The sequence below is a fragment of the Falco biarmicus genome, chromosome 13 (assembly GCF_023638135.1).
Source record: "Falco biarmicus isolate bFalBia1 chromosome 13, bFalBia1.pri, whole genome shotgun sequence".
Lineage (NCBI taxonomy): Eukaryota > Metazoa > Chordata > Aves > Falconiformes > Falconidae > Falco > Falco biarmicus.
In genome coordinates this window covers 977967-999803 of record NC_079300.1, presented here as the reverse complement: position 1 = coordinate 999803, position 21837 = coordinate 977967, and the positions used below count along the sequence as shown (strand labels likewise).

Genomic DNA, 21837 nt, shown 5'->3' with positions numbered 1-21837 from the left:
GTGGGACTTTACAGGCCTGTAAGCACACCTGCTAACTTACTCCAACTACAACTCATTGTACCCATTGATTGAAGCCAAAAAGCACACATACCACAGGCTGCAACGGGGCACCAGGCATCATGGCATTGGCAAGCTGCATCTGCTGGGCCAGCATGGCCATATTCTTCTGCTGAATCAGGTTATTGCGTCCATTTATCTCCAGCTGTGTTTTTAAGTGTGGTGGTGGGTGAAGATACTTGCAGTTTTCCCTTGAACATCGACCCTGAAGAAGAGAATTGACACAACTGGCTTAGAAGCTATAGGAGTATCTTGCTTCCTTATGTCACCAGCTAAAAAACCCACAACACACACTACAGGCCTAGGAGGAAAGCCCCCAGCTACTTCTCTTGGCTACCACATACCGAGCAGAGCACCTGGACAACTCCAGTATCAGCTGCTTGCTGCTTGCTTTGAACTATGCATTTCTGCAGTACAGCTCTAAAAAAATACTGTTTCCTTTAAAAGTTGCTGAAGGCAAGCTTGTTTGACAGTACAGCATGCCCACCCTCCATGGGCACAGGCCCACAGGGACTCCCCTCTGCCCACAGACCTGCCTCCAGGAAACAGCTGGCTGTGAAGCCAGAAACCCAGCAAAAGCAATGTGGCACGGCTGCAGCAGCGGGCCTGTGAAAGCTCACGCGCTGCTCTGCAAATGCTCAGGGCCTGCTTCCCATTCTGCTGCACAGGGGCAGAAGCAGAACTGAGCGCACAGCAAGACGTGTGGTCAAAGTAGCATTATTACCAGGAACACAGCACCAGCTCTGCACTTTCACCAGACCTGGGACACAGCATCTTTGGAGAAAACCTGTTGCACATGATGCATTTTGTTGCAATTGTGTAATTAAAATAAAATCAGAATTGACTGTTTCTAAATTTTTCATTACATTCAGATGTGAAAAACAACAAAACTCAGGCACCAGTTTTATTTAGACGAAAGGACATTCCTCAATATGACAACCACTCCCATCAAGAAATAAAAAGTAATTCTATGCACAACATATATCCAAACCCCACTGTACCTCCTTGTTACCAAGTAAACCAGCTCTGCACATAAGACGACCCTGCCTGGTGAACTCTCTCAAGGCGATCTCTTGCTCTGGGGGCTCCTGGCTGCAAGCAGGGAAGCTGGGCCACAGGGATCTGGGCATGAAGGTGACTGAAGGGGACCCCCAGTCCCCCCAGCTGTGGCTCCGCTGCAAAAACCTCTAAAATGAAAGGCACACTGGCTTGGGCATGGAGTGCGGCAGAGGGAGGTCAGGGAAGAGAACCCCCTCCTCTCACGGCATGTCAGCTGTGATCTCGCATGCTGTGAGACTTCAGAAAATGCAAACTCATTAATACAGAAGCTTTACACACTAATTGTTCTTTAAAATTTTAACACTGGAGCCCATACTTTCACTAAAGACATGTTAACAATAAAAAAAATTTAAAAAAAAATAAAAAGGAAAATTGAATCCTTGTCTGGAAAAAAACAGATCCCTTAAATTTTTTTCTATTTACTCATTCATCTTTGAAATAAACCCGAACAGGAACAACGACAAGGCAAAAGCCAGCCTTAATTTAAGTAAGAAACCGTTTTTATCAGGAAACAAATTAATTCAATATAGTTTGACCTTATCCCACAATTTTACTCAGAAAGTTAAAATGTATTCTTCTTACAAGATCTGCCAGAAATCTAATTTGTATGATGATTTTTGTCTCCCCTTAAGGCTGGGATAAGCGGTTTGCTGCTGCCCCCCCTTCCCAATCCTGCTGGCAGTCCAAAGTTCTTAAAACTCATTTTCATAGTTATTCAACTGACATGTGAGTGATCCTTGCATCGGAAGATATCCCCGATACAAAGAAAAATACGTAGGTTTATGGATATCTTTGGGCTACACACAGAGACTATAGGAAGCCCTATGGATATGGAGACCACTACTGTAACAAACAGCAAAGGAGGTGCATCTTTCAGAGCACCTGTTCACAAACTGTAAGCATCTTTCCTTGAATGAAATGCTTTTTCCATTACACGATTCCGTCTACCTCTAGAGACCGCACGGAAGCACTGAGTGGCGGCTGCCAGCACCACAGGAAGACGCAGGCCAACAGAACCCCCGGTGCGGGTTGCCCCGGCGCTCAGCCATGCCAGGCTTGCTGCCACCTTGCTGGCGCTGGCACGGGCTGCAGGCATCGGTCTTCTTCGTGGCAAGAGTCGGAGGGGTCCTTCGAGCCCTTTGGCATGCGGCCTTTGCCCCCCGCCCCCCCCTCCCCCCCCCCCCCCAGCCCCATGACGGGGCTCCTGCAGGCGTTTGGCTTGTCGGACTGAGGGGTGCCAGGGGCTGTCCTCAGCAGAGCTGGCACACGGAAAGGCCCACTGAAGTCACTTGCAAGAAAATCTCCCTAATAACACAGCTCCAAATGTTGGAAAGCAATCAAGACAGGGGCCAGATAATTGTGCTTTTAGCTTTTTGCATTATGCTACAGATAAGATAGGGGGGGAAACATGTGCAGCCTGAGAAAATATTTTTACAGGGGAATGGAGTTTCCTACTGCAAATAAGGATTAGGATACTTCACTAACAAACATTAATGTTTCCCAAGTACAAAAGACAAATCAAAGTTGGCAACAGGAATCGGTGTCTGTGAAGCGTGAATTTTAATCACTGTGCTATTAACTGAAACAACATTTTTATATGTGTGTGTACTCACACACAGACAAGCGTGCATACACGCATCTGCCAGCTGCTGTCCCATCCGAGGGAGCCCCGGCCATGACCATGGGGACAAAAGGCAGCAGGGGACTGCCGGGAGCAGCAGCTAGACCTGCACAGGGGCTGGCACAGTCTGGGGCCGGCCGGCCGAAACAAGGCATGGGACATCTCCCACTCAGCTCCTCTGCACAGCACGCTCTGGCTTGGGGGAAAGCATGCTTTCAGCCTGGAGGGATGCTTTCGGACAAAATGACCCTCAGTTCTCTTCAGTAATGCCTCACTGATGACACAGTTCAGTATTTAAGCTACTCTGCACAAATAAACCAACCTCATTTCAGCAGACACACCCACCCACCCCGTGTCATCCCCCCCCAGAGCATTTCACAATTATATAAAAGGCAAGCACTTTGGAACAGCTTTATTTATGTAAATTTTTCTCTTGATACTAAAACCTATGTTAATTGTTGCTACCTCTAAGTAACACAGGGCAAAATTACACATTTACTAGCTGCCTGGAAGATGCTATTTTACATTAGCACAGTGTAAAAATCAGGCCTAATTACTGCTAAATGAGTGACATGAAACTATGATGTGTTGCTTAAGTCAGAGAGGAGCTATTAACAAACCTGATTTCAAAATGCAGATTAAACTCAATGCCCCTGATTCAGCAGTGGGGTTCAGGCTGCCCCACACCTCTCCAGACTGGATCCGAAGTCTGGCAGTCTGTGTTGTACGTCATGACTGCTTAAGGTACTTCATAGCCCCAAATGTTTTAAGGCCAGAAGAAACCATTCCAGTGATCTAGTGCAATGTCCTCTGGCTCCTGGGAAACAAGGAAACCCCTCTGTTGTTTCCCCATCAAGGCCATAATTTCTATTTGCTTTGCAACTGATCTTTAAGGAAGACAATTTACTCTGAGTTAAAGACTACAAGAACATAACAGGTCCCAAGGTAAACTATGCTTATGCTTAGTTATTGTTACCTACTTACATCTTTCTTGTTTGAACGTCACTGTAGAGCCTAGTGCAGCATTTAACCTTCAATCTTTTAAAAGTTTCAGATCTTAGCAAATTTTCCAAAAGAAATGCAGAGTTCTCTGTTTGGGAAGAGAGTTTCTTGTCTTCCTTTTATTCCATGGGCCTTTAAAAATGGTCCACAGAGCACCCAGGAGTCAGAAACTGCAGGCTGAAAACCACTGTCAAAAATCTCGATCAAGAACATGGCTGCATTCATCTCCTTTATACCGCGAGCAAGTGGCTTTCTTAATTAACTTTTCACTAGATTCCGTTAACTTCAGTCAACAGAGTTCAAGGCAGATTTTCATCTCTTCGAACCTTTTCTGGAACCTTTGCTGTTTTTTCAATCATAAAAAAAATAAATACTCTAAGTGAATACATCCAGAGAAGCGGAAGCTGAGCATGCTGGCAGCATCCTGAATTATTTTTTTTTTACCAGAATCCTGCTGGACTAAACTTACTAGAAATGCTCCTGAGGCTCGCTCGCCAGCAGAGACCCTACAGATCTCTGGTCCCTTGAGACAAGCAGGACAAGGCCTTCCCTCTGAGCAGTGCCAGAAGGGAAACCCGGGGTGCACAGTGGGATGCTAAGGTGGGGACACCCGCATGGTGCTGGGATATGTGAACAAAGACCTGGCAACGCTGTGGCTTTGCCTGAGGGGGCCAGTCTTGGGGAGCCTGCCAGCCACGGCCAGCGCCCTCCCTGCACATGTCCCTGCTGCACAATCCAGCTGCCACTACCCAGCACCCACCAGGTACCGCGCTCCAGACAGCAGCATCCCTGTGCCCACACATGTGCCCCGCAGAGCAAGGGGGAAGAGGGCAAGCTTGGTCCATCAGCCAGGCAGCTGGGCATCCTCCCAGCAGGAACGCTGGAGCGGGAGGCTGAGCTCACATGATGTTGTTCTCCAGCTATCATATCAACAACGTTCAGGCAGAGAGCCCAGGCTGCACTGAACAGCCAGGCTGTCACTAAATGAGGGCAGCATGATGTCTGCAGTATTTTAAGCTGTCTAGCCTTGGCAAGAGTGGGTGATGGGGACTGGAACAGAGAGGAGTGGGGTGGCACTCGCCCACCCAGGGAGCTATGCAGGGCCACAGGAGGTGCCCCCCAGCAGTGCTAGGTGTGGGGTCTGGCATCAGCCACCCCAACGGGGCCAGAGGAGCGAGGGTGTAATTGCAATGCCTCCCACCTCACTCTCCAGCACCTCCCATGCCTGCATTAAATATTCACAATTCACTGACCCAGGCACATGGCAGCCACACGCTGAGCTCTGGGAAGTCATGGAAAGACCCGGCTGGCTCCTCAGCAGTTTGGGGAGGCAGGAGGGATGGGGCCAGGGGACTGCAGGCCCAGATCAGCCCAGGAGCTCAGTCTGTCCATCTGCCCCCATACTGCCTGCTGGATCAGACTCACCTCTGAGTCCCTGCCCAATCTAAACACCATGCAAACATCATGAAATGGCGAGGGCATGCAAGGGCAGTGCCAAGCTGACAAGCTGATCTACCTGCATGTTACCTTCTACACCATTCCTCCTCCCAGCAGTGTCCCTCAGAGCCCTTCTCATGCCCGTGGGTGACGCTGAGCCAGTGCAGCTCCTGTGCCCCAGTGCAAGCAGCGGGCCCAGCCGAGGGGACACAATGCACCTCCACCCAAAAATGCCTGGAGGCCCTGGTCTGCCACTCACAGCCAGGTCCCATGCTCGGAGGGCACTGGCTTCACAAGCACTCGGTTCGCACCACCAGCTGTGCCAGCACTGCCAGACGGCACTGGCACACAGCAATGCTCCAGGGAAGCTGGGTTTGCATCCCAGCCAAAACCACGGCAGCCGGGTAAGTGAAAAAAGCCAACCCAGGAGCAGCTGCAAAGATGGCAACTGCAGAAGAGCGGGAGCTGCCATGCTGCGGGGGTGGGTGACCCTGAAAAGCTACGGACACACCAGGATGCTACACCAAATTAATCAAAACCAGCTTTTTGACCCTTGCACAGCTCCCTAAGAAATAAAAAATAAGCCCCCAAACACACAGAGCACTGAATATCTCAAAAAAATAGTTATTGCTAATCTCAGTATTTTTTTATAAGCTACACCCAAACCCTGAAATATAGGTATTTTCCTGAAGATTACTGTGGTTTTGTAAAAACCGCTAGTCAGATTATCGTGCTGAGGAGATTTTAGTTGGAAATAGGAATTAATAAAAATCTGTCTGTAGGAAAAGATTTACCTTGTTTATTCATTGAAGAACTGCCCAGAGCAGGCTCCAGAATATCTAAAGAACCTGAAGGTGCACAAGTCCAGGGAACTGGCAGATGAAGTGGCTCAGCCACTGTCCATCACATTTGAGAGATTGTGGCAGTCCGGTGAAGTTCCCATGGACTGGAAAAGGGGAAATATAACCCCCATTTTTAAAAAGAGAAAAAAGGAAGACCTCGATAACTACAGGCCAGTCAGTCTCACCTCAGTGCCTGGCAAGATCATGGAGCAGATCCTCCTGGAAACTGTGCTAAGGCACACGGAAAATAAGGAGGTGACTGGTGACAGCCAACATGGCTTCACTAAGGGCAGATCTGCCTGAAAAATTTGGTGGCCTTCTACAACAGGGTAACAGCGTTGGGGGATAAAGGAAGAGCAACTCATGTCATCTACCCAGACTTGTGCAAAGCAGCTGATGCTCTCCCACACGACATCCTTGCCTCTAAACTGGAGACACACAGGTCTGAGGGACGGCCCACTCGGTGGATAAGGATTTGGCTGGATGGTCACACTCAAAAGAGTTGTGGTCAATGGCTTGATGTCCAAGTGGAGACCAGTGATGAGCAGCGATCCTCAGGGGTCCGTACTGGGACCGGCGCTGCTTACATCTTTGTTGGCGACAGGGGCAGTGGGATCAAGCGTGCCTTCAGCAAGTTTGCCGACGACCCCAAGCTGTGTGGTGCGGTCGACAGGCTGGAGGGCAGGGATGCCATCCAGGGGGCCCTGGACAGGCTTGGGAGGTGGGCCCACGCGAACATCATGAGGTTCAACCGGGCCAAGTGCAAGGTCCTACGCGCGGGTCGGGGCAGCCCCAAGCACAGATACAGGCTGGGCAGAGAATGGACTAAGAGCAGCCCTGGGGAGATCATGTTCGGGGCGTTGGTTTATGAGAAGCTCAACATGACCCAGCAACGTGCGCTTGCAGCCCAGAAAGCCAACCGCACCTGGGCTGCATCCCCAGCAGCGTGGCCAGCAGTCGAGGGAGGGGATTGTCCCCCTCTGCTCCTCCCTGGTGAGACCCCCTGCAGCCCTGTGTCTTCTGCTTGCGATGTGGTTTTATTCCCCACAAAGGGGAGGCATTTCATGTGAATATCTGCAGAACTGTAGAAGAGAAATAGCATCGAACTCAGACAGAAAAAGAAACCATAGCCAATCCTGGCTTGGGAAAATCACTGCAAAAATTCTGCATTCTGAAAATACAGTGCAAGTATTTCTACAAGACTTGGCTCATCTGAGAAATGTGTTGGATTTTGATGTTACACCTAGATATTTAAGACTGTCACATAGATAAGCAAGAAATTAGTCCATTTCTATAAGGTCACTACCTCACAATTCCTTCTCTACACCACCACTTCTCTGTGAAGCACAGCACGTCCCGTTTTTCAGATCCCACACTAAATGCTAGAAATACAATGGCAATTCTTGCTCTCTGAAAATAATTTCCTTCCAGAAAATGCTCTGATTGCATGTTTAATAAGGGGAAAGTATTCTTGGGATTCACTTCTGAGACTGCAGACTCCTTAATCTGCTACAGTTACAGCTTAGGTAATGTGGGTACTAACAATTTTCACTTTTTCCTTGAGGGATATGTAATGGATGTATCAGCAGAAGTCAATAACTAATTAACAAGAAGATAATGGGAGCTTGGTGTGCTGCGGAGCCCTCTGTGCAACTGCGCTGCTGCCCAGCAGAGAAGCATGACCCGCTGGCAGCCCCCAACGCTCACCCACAGCTGTGGCACAGCCCACAGCTTCAGGCAAAACCATCCATGCCCTGAAAACACTCTTTCAAAGGCCAGACGTGAGCCACTGGAGCAGCAGGGATCACAGCAGCAACTGGGAGGGTTTACCAATTAGCAGTACCCAAGCTGTTCTTGTCCAATCATGCAGTCTGCAGAGAAGATCTCAGGGTGGCATCGGGTCCAGCTCCTGCACCTGTGACCCTGGCAGCTCCAGGACACTGCTGCTGGCTTCTACCTCTGCTCCGGTAAGGTGCGGGTGAACCCCCAGTCTCATTCACTCTCAGGCCAAAGGGCACAGGCTTTGTGCAAGTATCTGCACCAAGGTCTGAAAGCAGGCCCCTGACTTTGAGCGTTAGCTCTTTTAAGATCTTGCAAATGTCTACAGCTTTCAGTACCCACATGAATTTTAAACCAATTCAAATTCAAAATAATTACTTTCCAATACCTCCTCAGAAACACCGTCTAATCTGTTGCACAAAGGAAGAACAGTAAACTCATCACCTTTGTGGACTTGGCTTCGGCCTAAAACTTTCTTGGAAAGCACAGCCTGGTGATGCAGTAAATAAGGTCTAATTAGCAAACTGCTTTTCGCAAGGTCATTACTCCTCCATACACAACCCATCAAGACCCCACAGCACCTACACGAGGGACCTGCAGGAGCCCTGAGCAGCCCCCACGCAGGGGCATGGCCGAAGCTGAGGCGCCCTGTCCTCAGAAACTCTGCGAGCAGGCAACGGGAGGTTTTCCACACCAAGTCCTTAAGGGGTACAGGAAGGCAGGGAGGATCCAGACCACACCACCATGGCCTGGCACCCTCAGTGCCATCACCCAGTGAGACAGCCAACATGAACACGCTCTCAGAAGGAGCCCCTGTGAGCCCACCACACACCTCTCCAGCACTGCTCTGAATCTCAGGCTGAGGTTCCTCAGCGCAGGGCTTACCCTGCATTTGGTTATTTCCACAGGGACATTATTTGCAGTAATGCAACATGTAACTGTTGTCAGTATTCCCTCTAACATCCGGACAGATTCTGGACTGTGACAGGGCGCACAGCCATGGAGGGGGGACACACACCACTCAGCACCTTGTGGTTGCAACCAAACCTGCATGACAGGGGAGAGCAGCAGAGAGGGGACACTGCCTTTCCATTTCTATTTGCAATGTTACCGGCGACTAGACAGACCAATAATGCCAGGATGCCTGCAGTTTTGGGGACAGGGCATCCTTTGCAGAAGAGATTGAAGGTTTTGGGAGGATCAGCACACATCAGAGTGGGCACAGCCGAAGGAGAAATACAGATGAATTTTGTATGGATAGAGACTAAATAAAGGTCACAGTTACTGCTATCATTTGCTAAACACCAGAGAGTGCATGCTGAGCACAGCGATCCTGCCATCATTGTTTAAGGTTATCCCTCTGCAGCAGTATAAAACCAGAAAAACCACAGAGACCCAACAAGGTGGCGTGTGCCACTGACCCCTTCCTTCAGCCAGGGCAAGTTGCCTGACTCCACATGAAGCTCCTCCCTATGCTGCTGGAGTTAGGTAATATTGATCCCCCTCTATGTATCTGAAGTACATACATCTGTACAGACAAGTTTCGTAAATGCAGTTGGTCTGAGAAAGTCTTAAAACTGAGCTGCGCCAGCCTGCTGAGTCTGTTTATTTATGCTATTTTTATACCACTGCGGTAGCACAACCAAATTACCAAGCACTTGCTACACAACTCCATGCGTGTTTATACAAGAACTACTGCTCAGATACGCATACAGGGAAGCTTCTTGTTTTTCATCAGTCCACCAACACCGTACCATTGAAGTATCACCATAGAAGCCCAGGGGCAGAGGAGAACCGACAGCTCCAACGTGCTACTCACTGTGTGTGGAGATTTTACTGGAATAAACCCTGGCTCTTCCCCCGAGGTCCCTGGAACTAACACCCAGCTCTTCCCCCGGTCCCAGCAGGCAGAGCCACAATGCTGCACTGGTGCAGCCGGCGGAGAAGCGTGGAGCCCAGCATGGCACAGCACGGACACCAACATGGACTGCAGGCTGGCTGCTTGCTTCAGAGCCGAGAGGCTCACCTGCCACCCTGCAGCGCTGGGGGAGTGGCTGCCTTCCCCTGCCCCCCCCCCCCCACCCCACCCCCCCCCCCCCCCCGCTAACAAAATTCATGAAGAAAAGGGACTGTTACCTATAAACACAGCATAAGTACAGGACTGATGCAGCAACGTTTCAATTACATTTTTAGCATCCATTGCTACTCAGGATGTCCTGGAGCCAAATTAATTCCCTGATTAAAAATTGTTGCTTAGCAACAGGGTTTGAGATACAGGAGAAAACAGCGGGGTGCCTGAGACGGCTAGCCGCAGGTAGGCAGGGTGGGCACAAGGAGCTGCTTCTGCATCAGGGGGCAGCCAGTGCCGGACCCCCACTCCCACCTTGATGGAGGTGTCTGTGGGGTACCTCATGCGCAACAGGTAAAAACAACCCTCCAGTGCCACAGGGTAACACAAACCGTGGCCCAAACTCTGCTCCAAGCTCTGTTCTTGCTTATTCCAAAATAAAATTGAAGTGAAAGAAACACCAGCCTCGTGGAGTTGCTCTGAGTATTGAGCAAACATTTTTTCCTCTGGTGGTTTTGTGGAATTATGGTCAAATATATGATCCCGCATGCAGCATTGCTACCATTAAATCAATGAGACAACCTCCACACCATAGGATGAAAAGAACCTGGCTTCTAAACATAAAAGAGTCAAGCAGAAGCAGGCTGTAATTTCTGCTGACAGCCTTCGGCAGCTACCACAGCTTTTAACCACCTGCAACAGTGCAATGGACTCGCCAAAGCATTTCTGCGCCGTTAGTTACCAATTCCTGCTTTTCAAGATCAGACACATAACCCCCTAATATCTAACAGGCTACCTTCTAAAAAGAAAAGCAGCAGCTTCCTGTGGCCTGCAGACACACTTCTGAGTGCTGTGCATCCCAACTGCACTGCATGAGCATTTGCCACCCCATCATTAACAATTATTAATGACTGACGTAATTAAACCAATAGCTTTTGGGTATTCCGAGCAAGCCATGAGACTGAATGGCAACAGCCACAGCTGAGGATGCTCCCGTTGACGCTTCTTCTTGGCTGGGGGACTCTGCCTGTTGCTGGTGCCTCTGTGCCAGTGCTGCTGGTCCCGCCATGCTGCGGGTACCCAACCAACTCATATCTGCACCAGCCAGAGCTAGCAAACCAGCAGCCACGCTGAACAGTGCAGCTGTAACAGATTAAATATTTTTGATCCAAAACAAATACGCAAACACCTCCCTCTTAGGGAGTATAAATTCCTTCTGACAGCAGAGAGCTCGGCACGTTAAAACCCAAGCAGGAAGATAGCTGTTACGTAAAATCCAAATATTGCCTGTAAATGGTAAAACTATTTATACTGATGCCCATGTGTTTTACAGGAAAACATTTAACTACATGTAAGTTATCATTTGCTTTTTTAAAATAAACTGTTTGCATGTGTTTTGTTGTAGTAGCTGGCCTGCCAAGCACACATTCAAAGTTTTCTAATATTAAATGAAAGGAGTTACTGCACCTATTTTACTGACTTGAAGCATACAAACTGCAGTCCCAGAGAGTCAACAGCTATGCCGATGACTCCAAAGCCAGCCAGTGATCCAGAGGCAGGACCACAACTGCCAAGGCACTACCCAGCACTGATGTACCACCCGTCTCACCAGCCCAAAAAACGCCAGAGGAGGAGTTGCTACACCTCAGCTCCTCCACCACCAAGGCGGTTGCTGTGGGACTGTGGGTGCCTCTCCTCAGAGCCCATCTGACTCTGTATCCAGCTGCTGGTTCACCGTCAAACCCACTAGCTGGGAGCGATGCTTGCTAACAAACCCTCAGGCAGGCTGCCCACCCTCACCCGTGGGGCAAGCCCTGTAGCACACCGCCACCGCGGCCAGGCCCCAGCTTATGGCCCAACAGCCTGCCAAAGAGACGGCGTGGACTCCGATACTCACAAATAATTTTTATGTGCAACCAGAATGCCTGCTGGTGGCAAATGCCTGCCTTCAGAGGAAGGGAGTGAGGGCATCGGCCTCATGAAGACCACTCAGCCTGCTCCAGGGCTGGGCTGTGGCACAGGGGCACTGATGGCAGCACACAAGCTGCTGCTCACATCCTCCGCAGACACGATTTTTCCACTTAAGGTGAAAGCTGAAAATTACCTCAGCTTTTTTCCAGGGGGAAACAGCTGTGATTGTTTTCTTTTGTCCAAAACCACACACTCCAGATGTGTGGGGAGTTTGTGTTTTGCTCCCGAAGAGGCATACAAGAGGGGATAGGCATCCTTCACCCAGCCACATCCCTGAGGTTCCTCCAGAGGCTGAGCCAGACAAACTCACCACTCACTGAAGGGTAACGAGCTGTGCTTGATCCTGAGCTGCTCACACAGGCAGTGCAAGCACGTAACCACATGACACAGCCCTTCACTGGGGACCAGATAACCACAGGAGGAGTAAATCGTACCTGTTAGCAGCACTCCATCCCAGCGAGCAAATAGCATACCTGATTTTATACTTTGCAGAAACCATCCTGAGGATCTATCCTTAAAAACAAATTTCTGTTTTTTAAATTAGGTTGTTGCAAAACTCATTAAAATCTAGGCAGTTGGTACTGTCACCCATGCCCCTGGCCCCTGTGCAGGCCCTGGCAGGGCTGGTCCTTGGCACACACCATCCTTGACTTCAAACCAGCAAGTGTCCTGACAGGGGAGGGATGGGGGTACTCAGGGCTCCAGCCCAAAGTCTGATTTAGCATGTCAAAACCAAATCTGCTTGCAACCTTGCTGGCTCATGCCTCCTGTACCACTCCAGGATAAAGGAGGATGTTGCAGCATTTTGCTGGTTTTGGAGCCATTGGAGCAGTGCATTTCTTTGCTGGTTCCTCCACAGCACTGGCACACTAGAGGAAAGCCTGCCAGCTCCAGAGCACCAGCAGAAGGGCAAATGTTGAGATAGGCCCAAGTAAAAAAGATTAAAATCGTGTGTATTTCTGGTTTTATAAGTGGTTTCCATGCATAAAATGAAAAAACACCACAGCATGGCAAAAAACAGCAGGCTCTTGTTTCTACATACAATAATCACATTCCTGGCACCATTGTGGTCAGGCTACCCTGTAAGCAAGCGTTGCAGTGCAGCTGCCTACAAGAAACACATGGGGAACTAGGAGGACAAACACCCTCCCCTGAAATACACGTTTCCTCCTTGAGTACAGCAAGCGCCCAGCAACATAGCAGAGCACAGAGGACTGCAGGCACAGAGGCCAGCAGTGATGGATGTGGCAGTCGAGGTCTCTCCCCTCATTAGTAGCCCAAGCTGCCCTTCAGATCTCATCTGTTTCCCCAGTTACCACCAGCATGCTTTGATCTGCCCAAGCTCACTTCTCTGGTCTGGAAAATCATCCCTAAATGTCTCACTGAGCAACAGTCCAATTCTACCTCCCTGCCAGTCCCACCTCCAGCTTCCAGTGGTGGCTGAAGAGGCGAGTGGACTGCTAACAGCCCCAGCTTTGTAATGCTAGCCTCAGAATAATTAAAGAAACTTATAAGTAAGGTAGAATTCAACCTACAAACCAAGTACAGAGCCACGGTAGTCGAGGTAAACCCCTCCCACAGCCATGGGGTGCAAGTGCTTTGGTCCAACAGCAGCCCAGGGATAGCACAGTGCAGAGCCGGTATGGCTACGCAGAGGCTGGCAGCCACAACACCCGCAGCAGAGTGCCTGCTCGCAGAGGGAAAGCAGCAGAAAATGTGATAAGGAGCTGATTAAACAGCAGCGGACAAGAATAAATATTGATAACTACTGAATTTCTATTAAACAAAGGATTTCAAATAAATACACACTGGCCAGTCACAGCTGAATATCCTCACCATAAAGCACAGAAGCTGAGAAGCGTTCACTGCATGGCCACGGCAGCAGGTGACACCAGGAGAGGGGCCATGCCCCAGGCTGCACGCACACCGAGAGGTGCTTGCAGCCAGCCAGCCAGCATCCCCAGCCCAGCACAGCCCGGAGCTGCCCCACGTCACCAAGCACAGGTTTCTACCAGCACTGACATTAATGAAGTTCTCATGGAAAACACATTTTTAACGAACAGCAGCAATAAAGTAAAAGGATTAAAATAATAGGGATAACTTTCCAGAGCCTTCAATTCAGCTTGAATTTGTCTCCCCATAAGGCTTTCTGTTGGACAGCAATGGCTGCCAAGTGTTAACAAAGAAAAGCAGAAAATATTTTTAACAAAAACGTGACCTAGCCTTTATTAGGTAGCTGAAACACGCATTTATTCAGTCCTTAAATATGGGTCTTGGAGAGCGGATTTGTAGCGGGGAGCGTGACAACGTCACAAGAGCAAATGGACCTTGCAGTGGGCAGCCACACCAGTGCAGCGACGGCACACGCGCTGTGCTGTTGGCGCCTTCTCCCTGCTTGTGTTTTGACCAATCTCCTCTGCAAAGCCCCAGACCAGCCAATTCACAGCGTCAAGACTAAAAATAATTTTGCTTTTACTGGCCTTTACCTCCTTCCATCTATCAATGGGCTTTAGCATTAAAGTCCCTGCAGAGCAGGAGTCTCCCTGGCAGCCCCAGGCAGGCTCCAGAGCACCCCAGGGACCACCCCATTCCCATCCCCACCTGGCTCTGGGCAGTGCCTCGGCAAACCTGGTGCAATAAGTGCAGCTATTTCATTTCTGACCATAAACTTATTTATTAAACTTATTAAAGGTCCTGTAGCAGAAAGCAAGCAAACAACTTCTGCTTTTAAAGCACTGTAAACATTTAGCAGATACATTCAGTGTATTTAGTTAAGTCCTGCTTCCAGGAATACCAATCAAACCTTTGCCACAGTCTGGAAAAGAGTTTAGCTTTGGTTTGGAGCTATTTCAAGCTTGGGTTAAGGCTGCTCTTTCTCAAAGACTTTAACCTGGGGCTGTCCTGCCTCCCACTGCATCCCCTCTGTCCTCCTGGGGTCCACCCTCTGGTGCAGGCACCTGGCTCTGCAGGCGCCTCTGCAGCTGAAACAAAGCCCCTCTTGGCACAGAGCTGCCTTCCTCGGGACTGAGGAGGAGGAGGGAGCCAGGGGAGCATGCCTGGGGCAGTGAGTAGCCACCACTGCCTCCTCACAGCCCCGGCTCAGCTCAGCCAGGCGAAGCTGCAGTGCAGGACACACTGCCTGCAACGTGCTCCTTCCAGCTGCACACCTCATCACAGCTGCTGCTCCTGAGGACGACTTTACTCTGTCTCTGATAAACCCAGCCATAACGTATATGCTGTGCTGCAGCTAGTGCAATGCACTACTTTGATCTATTCAGCTAAATTAAGTCATCAGTGGCTGAGTAGAATTATTTCCAAATACGTTTCACTGATTTATTTCTTTACCATGTATTTCATTCTATGATTTTATGGCTGCTGTTGCAGAAAGGAGGGGGAAAAAACAATAGTAAGAGGCGTTTTTCAATTATTCCTGGCCACTTTGGGAGCTCTTTGCTGAAATCTGCACTACCAGAATAGCAAAACACTTACTTCCAAACTCAGCCCCTCAGACAGAGTCCCCCCTAACAGGGGACAGTGGCCACCCCTCTGGCAGGACCAATGCTGCTGGGGGCCGTGGCCTCACCCAGGTGCCCAACAGCAGCAGCCCCCACAGCCCCACTCCGGCTGTACCACACTGCTTCCCTGTGCCGACAGTGCCAGCGACCCCTGCCTCCTGCAGCACCGACTTTGCCTCTGCAAAAGAAGAAACTCTATTAATTTGAATTTGCTGAGATGCTTTGTCTCACTTTTCTGGCATGATGTGATCTTGGTTATAATAATTAAATTGATTCGTCTACAAGTTTTATACTTCTTAATTATCATTGGGCATCTTTTCATATCTAGTGTAGCAATAAAACACACTGAAGTGACCACTCAATAACGCCTTTGTGTATGTATCTTGTAGATAAAAGTCTCAAACCCTCTAATGTATCACTTTGGCTTATAATGGCACTTGTATGGGAGGAAATGCAGAGGAGCCATCAAATTGCCATGAAATTCAACAGGCTTAAAAAAAAAAAGAAAGAAAGAAAAAAGAAAACAGAGTAAGCAGACTCCCAGCATGAAACCAGAAGGAAAGAAGACAGCACAGCGGCAAAACCCTCCCTGCTGTTTCTGAACTGCTGGGAGCTGCCCTGGGCTTTGCTGCGAGGGCTCTAGGCTCCTGCCAGCCCATGCATGGGGACCGAGCAGGGGATGCACACTGGCACTTGCCCAAGTCGCTCCCCCAGCCAGTGGCTGGGATGAATGGACACACCTTCTGCTCCGGCTGGGCCAAGCCCTTGCCCTGTCATCACTGGTGATGCAAACTGCACAAACCCAAGGAGGAGCATACAGGGAGAAACATGGGGAATTGCAGAACAACCCCCATCTCCAGGAACAGTGGCATGGAGACAGAGACAGGGATGTGGATGGTGATGTTCATGCCTGAGCCCTCCTCCTCCTGCGCAGCACCCATGACAGCATCACCAAAGTGCATGGCCAGCTCAGGTCAGCCTGTAACTGGGGGGTAAGGTGGCCACTGGAGACCCTGCCAAACTCCCTGAATCTCTGCTTTATAACATCCATTGGCAAATGCATCAATAGCTTACAGAAATGTAAGTATGTTTCTAATCCTTCAATACAATTTGGGATTGATATTCATATTATTACAAATATCTGGATATCCACATACATACTTATATACACATTATATGTATCAATTTACCAATATTTATATGTACACCACCACCACCACTCCCATGACACACCAACTCTGCAGCCTGATGACACCAGATTTCTGCCCAAGTAACCCTCCACCTGCCCCCCAGCCTGTGCTGTACTGCAAGACAAGAGGGAATTACATTTTTTCCAGGCCTATACAGGAAAACCAAATTCCGCCTCCAAGAGGCAGCTACCTCCCAGGGGCTGCATGTGGATAATGACAGTATTAGAAACCACAGACATTTCTAGCAAGGACATCAGAAACTGCCTCTCTAAACTCCTAAAGCCATAAAATCCTTTCAGAGCAATCTCAAGCAATCCGCATGATCCTTACTCAAGCATGTAATAACCAACAATTTAAGAGTAAAATGAATGACTTTATGTCAAGATCAAGTAAAACACATGCAAGATTTAATCTATTTATCATTCCAACTTCATGCAGTGCCAACCAGCAAGTGGCTGTGAACAAAGCAGTGCTGCACAAAGCCTCACCAGTTGCAGGTACTGAGGATTACTTTTATCAACATTCCATTCTCAGTGTATAATCTCCCTGTAAATGACTTGGTCTGGAAAACAGTCCTTTTGCTGTCCAGCCTCTGCTCTTAGGACCTCAGTAGTTCCAAGTAAATGATTAAAATGAGCAGCAAGCTGAAGCTCCATCAGGTTGCACTGCAACTGTTTAATGGATGTACTGCAGCATAGTTATTATTTAATATTTTCAAGCTTCCAATTTCTTGTGGCATGGTACAACAGAACATAGGCAAGTTGTCAAACACTGCATCCACACTGGGGGAACAAACAAAAAGGCCACTGCCCTTGTGCAGCAGAGCTGCTGGAACAGGTCAATGTTATTTAGGGCAAATTTAAAAAGGGAATACCATAGGAGGGATGACACTGTGTATGTTGCCATAAACTTTTTACACAGTTGATGTATTTTATAACTGTTCCAGAAACCCTCCCTGGCTGTCTGTAAGGGTGTTCCCACTGTCCTAGCACCAGCTCCATGGCTGCTGCCCAGGGTGTTTTGCTCTGCGCTGCCTCCAGCACCTGCCCGCATGCGCTTTAGGGTCCCACTAACTCAAGCACAGTGCTGCTATTGGGCATCAAACATAACTTTTAAGGCAGATATATGTACATGTAAAATACCCCAGACGTAACTATTTTCATTTGTTTTTGCAGCCTGCTGGCATTTTAAGTCTCTCCTACCTGGTGAAAAGGGGAGGTGGTTGGCATGGTGATCTAAACTGGAAAATTAGTGTCCTCACCCAAGTGCAAATAGCAGGAGAATTCTCCATTATAGGTGCTATATTTAAAACTGAATTGCTGTAGTTTAAAAATAAAATCTTGCTTTTGTGATTTCAAGAGAGAGAAATTGCCATCACCTGTTGCTTGCATCTGCAAACAGAGAGTAAGCTGAGGTCAAATACAGTGAGCTCCAGCTTGCAGCAAGTGGAACACAGTGCTGGGGTGGCCCTGGTGATGCCTCCGTGGCAGGAGCAATGCCACTCTGATGCTCAGTGTATAAAGCTCTTTCCTAAATTGTACTGGCACGACACACAGCACTACTACAGCATCTTCATAACAAATCTGACCTGGAATATACAGAACAGGCAAAGCAAACAAGCAGCACAAGCCAGGGCAAGGCACCATCACTGTGATGATCCCTGGACCGAGCCCGCCAGGGGCACCCGCTGCAGAAGAGACACCAGCCCCAGCACCCCAAAGGCTGTGTTCAGCTCTCCCAACACCCAAAGCGTATGCCAAACCTGCTCAGACAGGGCACCTGGCCCTTCTGACATGTCACCAGCACCAGAACACCCAGCCTGCCCCTGGATGTGGCCTCTCAAGATGTGCACAGGGAGCTCGGGGTAAGCTCCAGAACAAGGATGTCGAGGGGAGAGGAGGGAAAATCTCTTCTCTTCATAATAAATCATTTACTTTAGAAAGAGAAAGCACACTTTTCCCCCCTTTGAGCTCTGAGGAGGCTTAAGGCAATGATACACCATTGCATTGCAATTAGGGTGCCTGAGACATGAGGAATGTTAACAGATCACAGCTGCAAACTGCCATGCTTCTTTCAAAATGGGAGTGATTTGATAACCAATTCACAATATACCCACTGCAAAACCAAAAATATCCTTAAAAAATATGTATTTGCAGAAAATTTCACTTTAATTATACATGAGATTAATTTCCCTCTTTAAGCTCTGCATCTCATTTCCAGATGTTGCTCCAACAGCCTTCCACAACGCTGTAGCTGCACTCATAGCTGTGCCTGCCTGCACTGCCATCCCTTCTGCAAACTGCCCCTCTTTTTTTATTAATAGTAATTCAAAGGCAGTCCTTTACATAATGGGGGAAGCAGCAGGAGCCGGCGAATCCTCAGCAATACAGCAGTATCTGGAGCTGCCCACACCTCACCACCACTGCCGAGATGTATCCATCCCTGTTTTTCAAGGCACAGAAACTGCAGAGCACTGTAGTCCTGTGGGACTAATTTAAAAACAAAATAAAACCACAAGCTGGTAACAGGCTGCCACAACACTCAGACAAGACACAATGTGGAGGTGCATCCGGAAAAGGAAAGCCTGAAGGCAGGTGTTCAGGTATGGCCATGGAGACACTGCAAAGCGGAGCTGGTCCCAGACAGACAGTGACAAAAAGGACATTCCCCACCCCTACTCTCCTGTATGAAAGTCATCTCGCTGGTTTTGTTTGGATGTCTGAAACACTCATTGCTAAATCTCTTCTGTAACACCCTACAACCATCTTATTCTGAAGGCTCATTCTGTATTTACTCCATTAAGGGAAGTGATCCCTGCAAACTTTCATGCAGTGTTACCCCTTACTTAAAATGCACATTACTTTTGCTAGTATATTTTTGCAGTGGCAGGGTTTAATTTCTCCTGAAACCTACTCATGCTGGGTCCCTTGTAGTGTTAGGTTTTAAGCAAATGGCATATTATATTACACAGGTAGTGAAACTTGGGAGGCATCTAACCTGCCTCCATCCTAATTAATAATTTGGCTGGTGAGAGACGAAGCCCTAGGTGAAATGAGGACACAGACTGCAATGCTCTGCCATGCCGGGCAAGACGTCAGTGGCTGAGTAGCCTGCCAATGCCATGCAGCCTCTTCTCGCATTTATAGTTAAGGTCACTGCTAAATAACAAAAAAATTAACGTCATATCAATAAATTTTTCTCAACTTTCCAACAGTACACCAACAGCCCTCCTTTAGCAATCTGAAGGTCAACTGCTGCGATTATTTTTTGTCTGGATTTTTATTGAAGAGAGGTTGATTTAAAGCATCGGTGAGAACTGCAGCCCTACACCACCAACACTGGAAATCACTACTGGAATCATAACCTTAAAATGCCAACACATCAACATGTCCAGGCTTTTTATTGACATGGTTTACATAAGAATTACACATTTCTTGCTACCCCTTTCGTAGTATTTTTCCGTTGTTTTTGCAAATACAGCATCTTGTCATGCTGTTTTAAATACAATTAGAACAAATTTGTCAGGCAAGTATTTTATTAATTAAAAAATAATGAATATGGATTGACTGAAACTATTCTTAAATTTGACTAAGAATTACTCAACAACATTAGTGGGGGAAGTAATTGTTAAAATACTATTTTATTCAAGTGAAATGAAATGACAAAATCTGATCAAAATATGTAAAATTATTAAACTTAATTTCAAAATAGTATTTGACTTTACTACTGAGCACAAGTAAAACAAAGCTTCCCAAGTTTCTATCCTGTGTGGTCACAGCACCTGAACAGAGAACCCCACCACTTGCTTTCTGACCTGGGCGCAGCAGACAGTGCTGCTGTTCTCCCACCACCCACCCATCCATCACATGGACCCCGTGCGGTTGCTCCACTGTGGGTCCTGTGCCTGGGCTGGGCATCTCAGCACACGGGCAGCCGTTCGTTGGCAGCCACACTCCACTCACCTGCCCTGTTCAGGTGTCCGTGCTGTACTGCCCTGCTGTGCTTTTGATTTCTTCTCCCAACAAAGTGTGTCTCTCAACCAGATTCCTTCTCCAAGCAAATCCAAATGTAAGACGTGCCTGTTCAGGTCCACTTCTGCAGCAGAACCAGCCCACTGCAGCCCAGGCTGCCTCACCGCTGCGTACCCTCTGCTTCAAGCTTGCAAAGTTAGAGGTTTTGCCTCTAAAGTTAGAGATTTGCCAGAGGGTTAATTAGAGGCTGGGAGTAACCAAACTGTGCTTCCTACCCCAAAACACAGCTGGCTCACAGAGGACCTGCTCTAACACTTCTTTCATGACAGGAGATGCCCACTGACTTGGGATTAATCAAGGGAGCACTGGGCAAGGTAAGGTCTCCTGTGGGGATGCTACCAGCCCCAAATGTTAACTGAAATTACGGCAAGGTGCAGGATTCCAGTGCCCTGCAGGAGATACTCAGTATTTGGCAAGACATCTCTGCACCGTTCCTGCTGGTCTCCCTCCTTTGCAAGGGTCTACACTGGGTATGGGCTCATTCCAGCTGATTTTGGTATCTCAAAGCTATGCTGAAAAATTATCGTATGTTTCAGTCAAATACTGAAAATTTGTACTCCAAATTTTAAACATCTACATGGTCATTTCCACCACTAAAAGGCAAATGAGATCTCAGCTGGGAAGACCAGTAGATCCTTCTGTTAGTAGGCAGACTTGCGCAACAAATGGAGATGCCTGAGCACACACCAATGGCAAAGAGCTAAACGATGCCTTCTCCATGCTGATACAATCAGTTTAGGGGGAGAGCAACTTTTTCAAGGGAAAGGAGAAAGATACAATGCAAAACTTGACAGGACTTGAGGTACTCTGTACAAATATGAAAATTATTTTCAGATAAATAAAACATTTCCCTGAAACCAAGGTCAGTCACTGAGATGGGAACTGTTCTGTGAATCAGTACCAAAGCCCAGGGAAATAACTTCAAATGCACCCACTGAGCTCTGCTCCAAGATGCTGCTTTCATTTCAACATGAAAAGCAGAAAGTGAATCTTCATGAAGCCAACACCAAGCATGGGGCTCTAACAAGTCTTTACACAAAGAGCAGGTTAGTGGTGCTATGGGGAGCAACTGCTATTTTTACCTGGAGAAGTGAATAGCTACCTTCTCAGCACTACAACCTTTTTTCCAAAACTTTGGAAAGGATAACAACTTTGAATTACCAGTGTGAGAAATTATCTTAAATCTCTTCCAGTAATGCCATACTGATATCTCTGCTGAGCAGCACGTTCTGCTTCCCTGTGCAGTTCTGTAAGAGCTGGCCAGC

General features: G+C 48.2%; 1 protein-coding gene across 22 annotated transcripts in view; it reads right to left on the bottom strand.

Moving 5' to 3' along the window:
• MBNL1 (muscleblind like splicing regulator 1) overlaps positions 1 to 21837 on the bottom strand; it is a 111596-nt gene that overhangs the window by 30258 nt on the left and 59501 nt on the right. For 20 of the 22 annotated variants that reach the window (XM_056358331.1, XM_056358339.1, XM_056358343.1 and 17 more), the window contains one exon: positions 92 to 262. The exons of the other annotated variants lie outside the window; for them this stretch is intronic. In XM_056358331.1, the coding sequence (XP_056214306.1) occupies positions 92 to 262 (171 nt within the window). The remainder of the gene's footprint in view (positions 1 to 91; positions 263 to 21837) is intronic. 22 annotated transcript variants of the gene reach the window in all.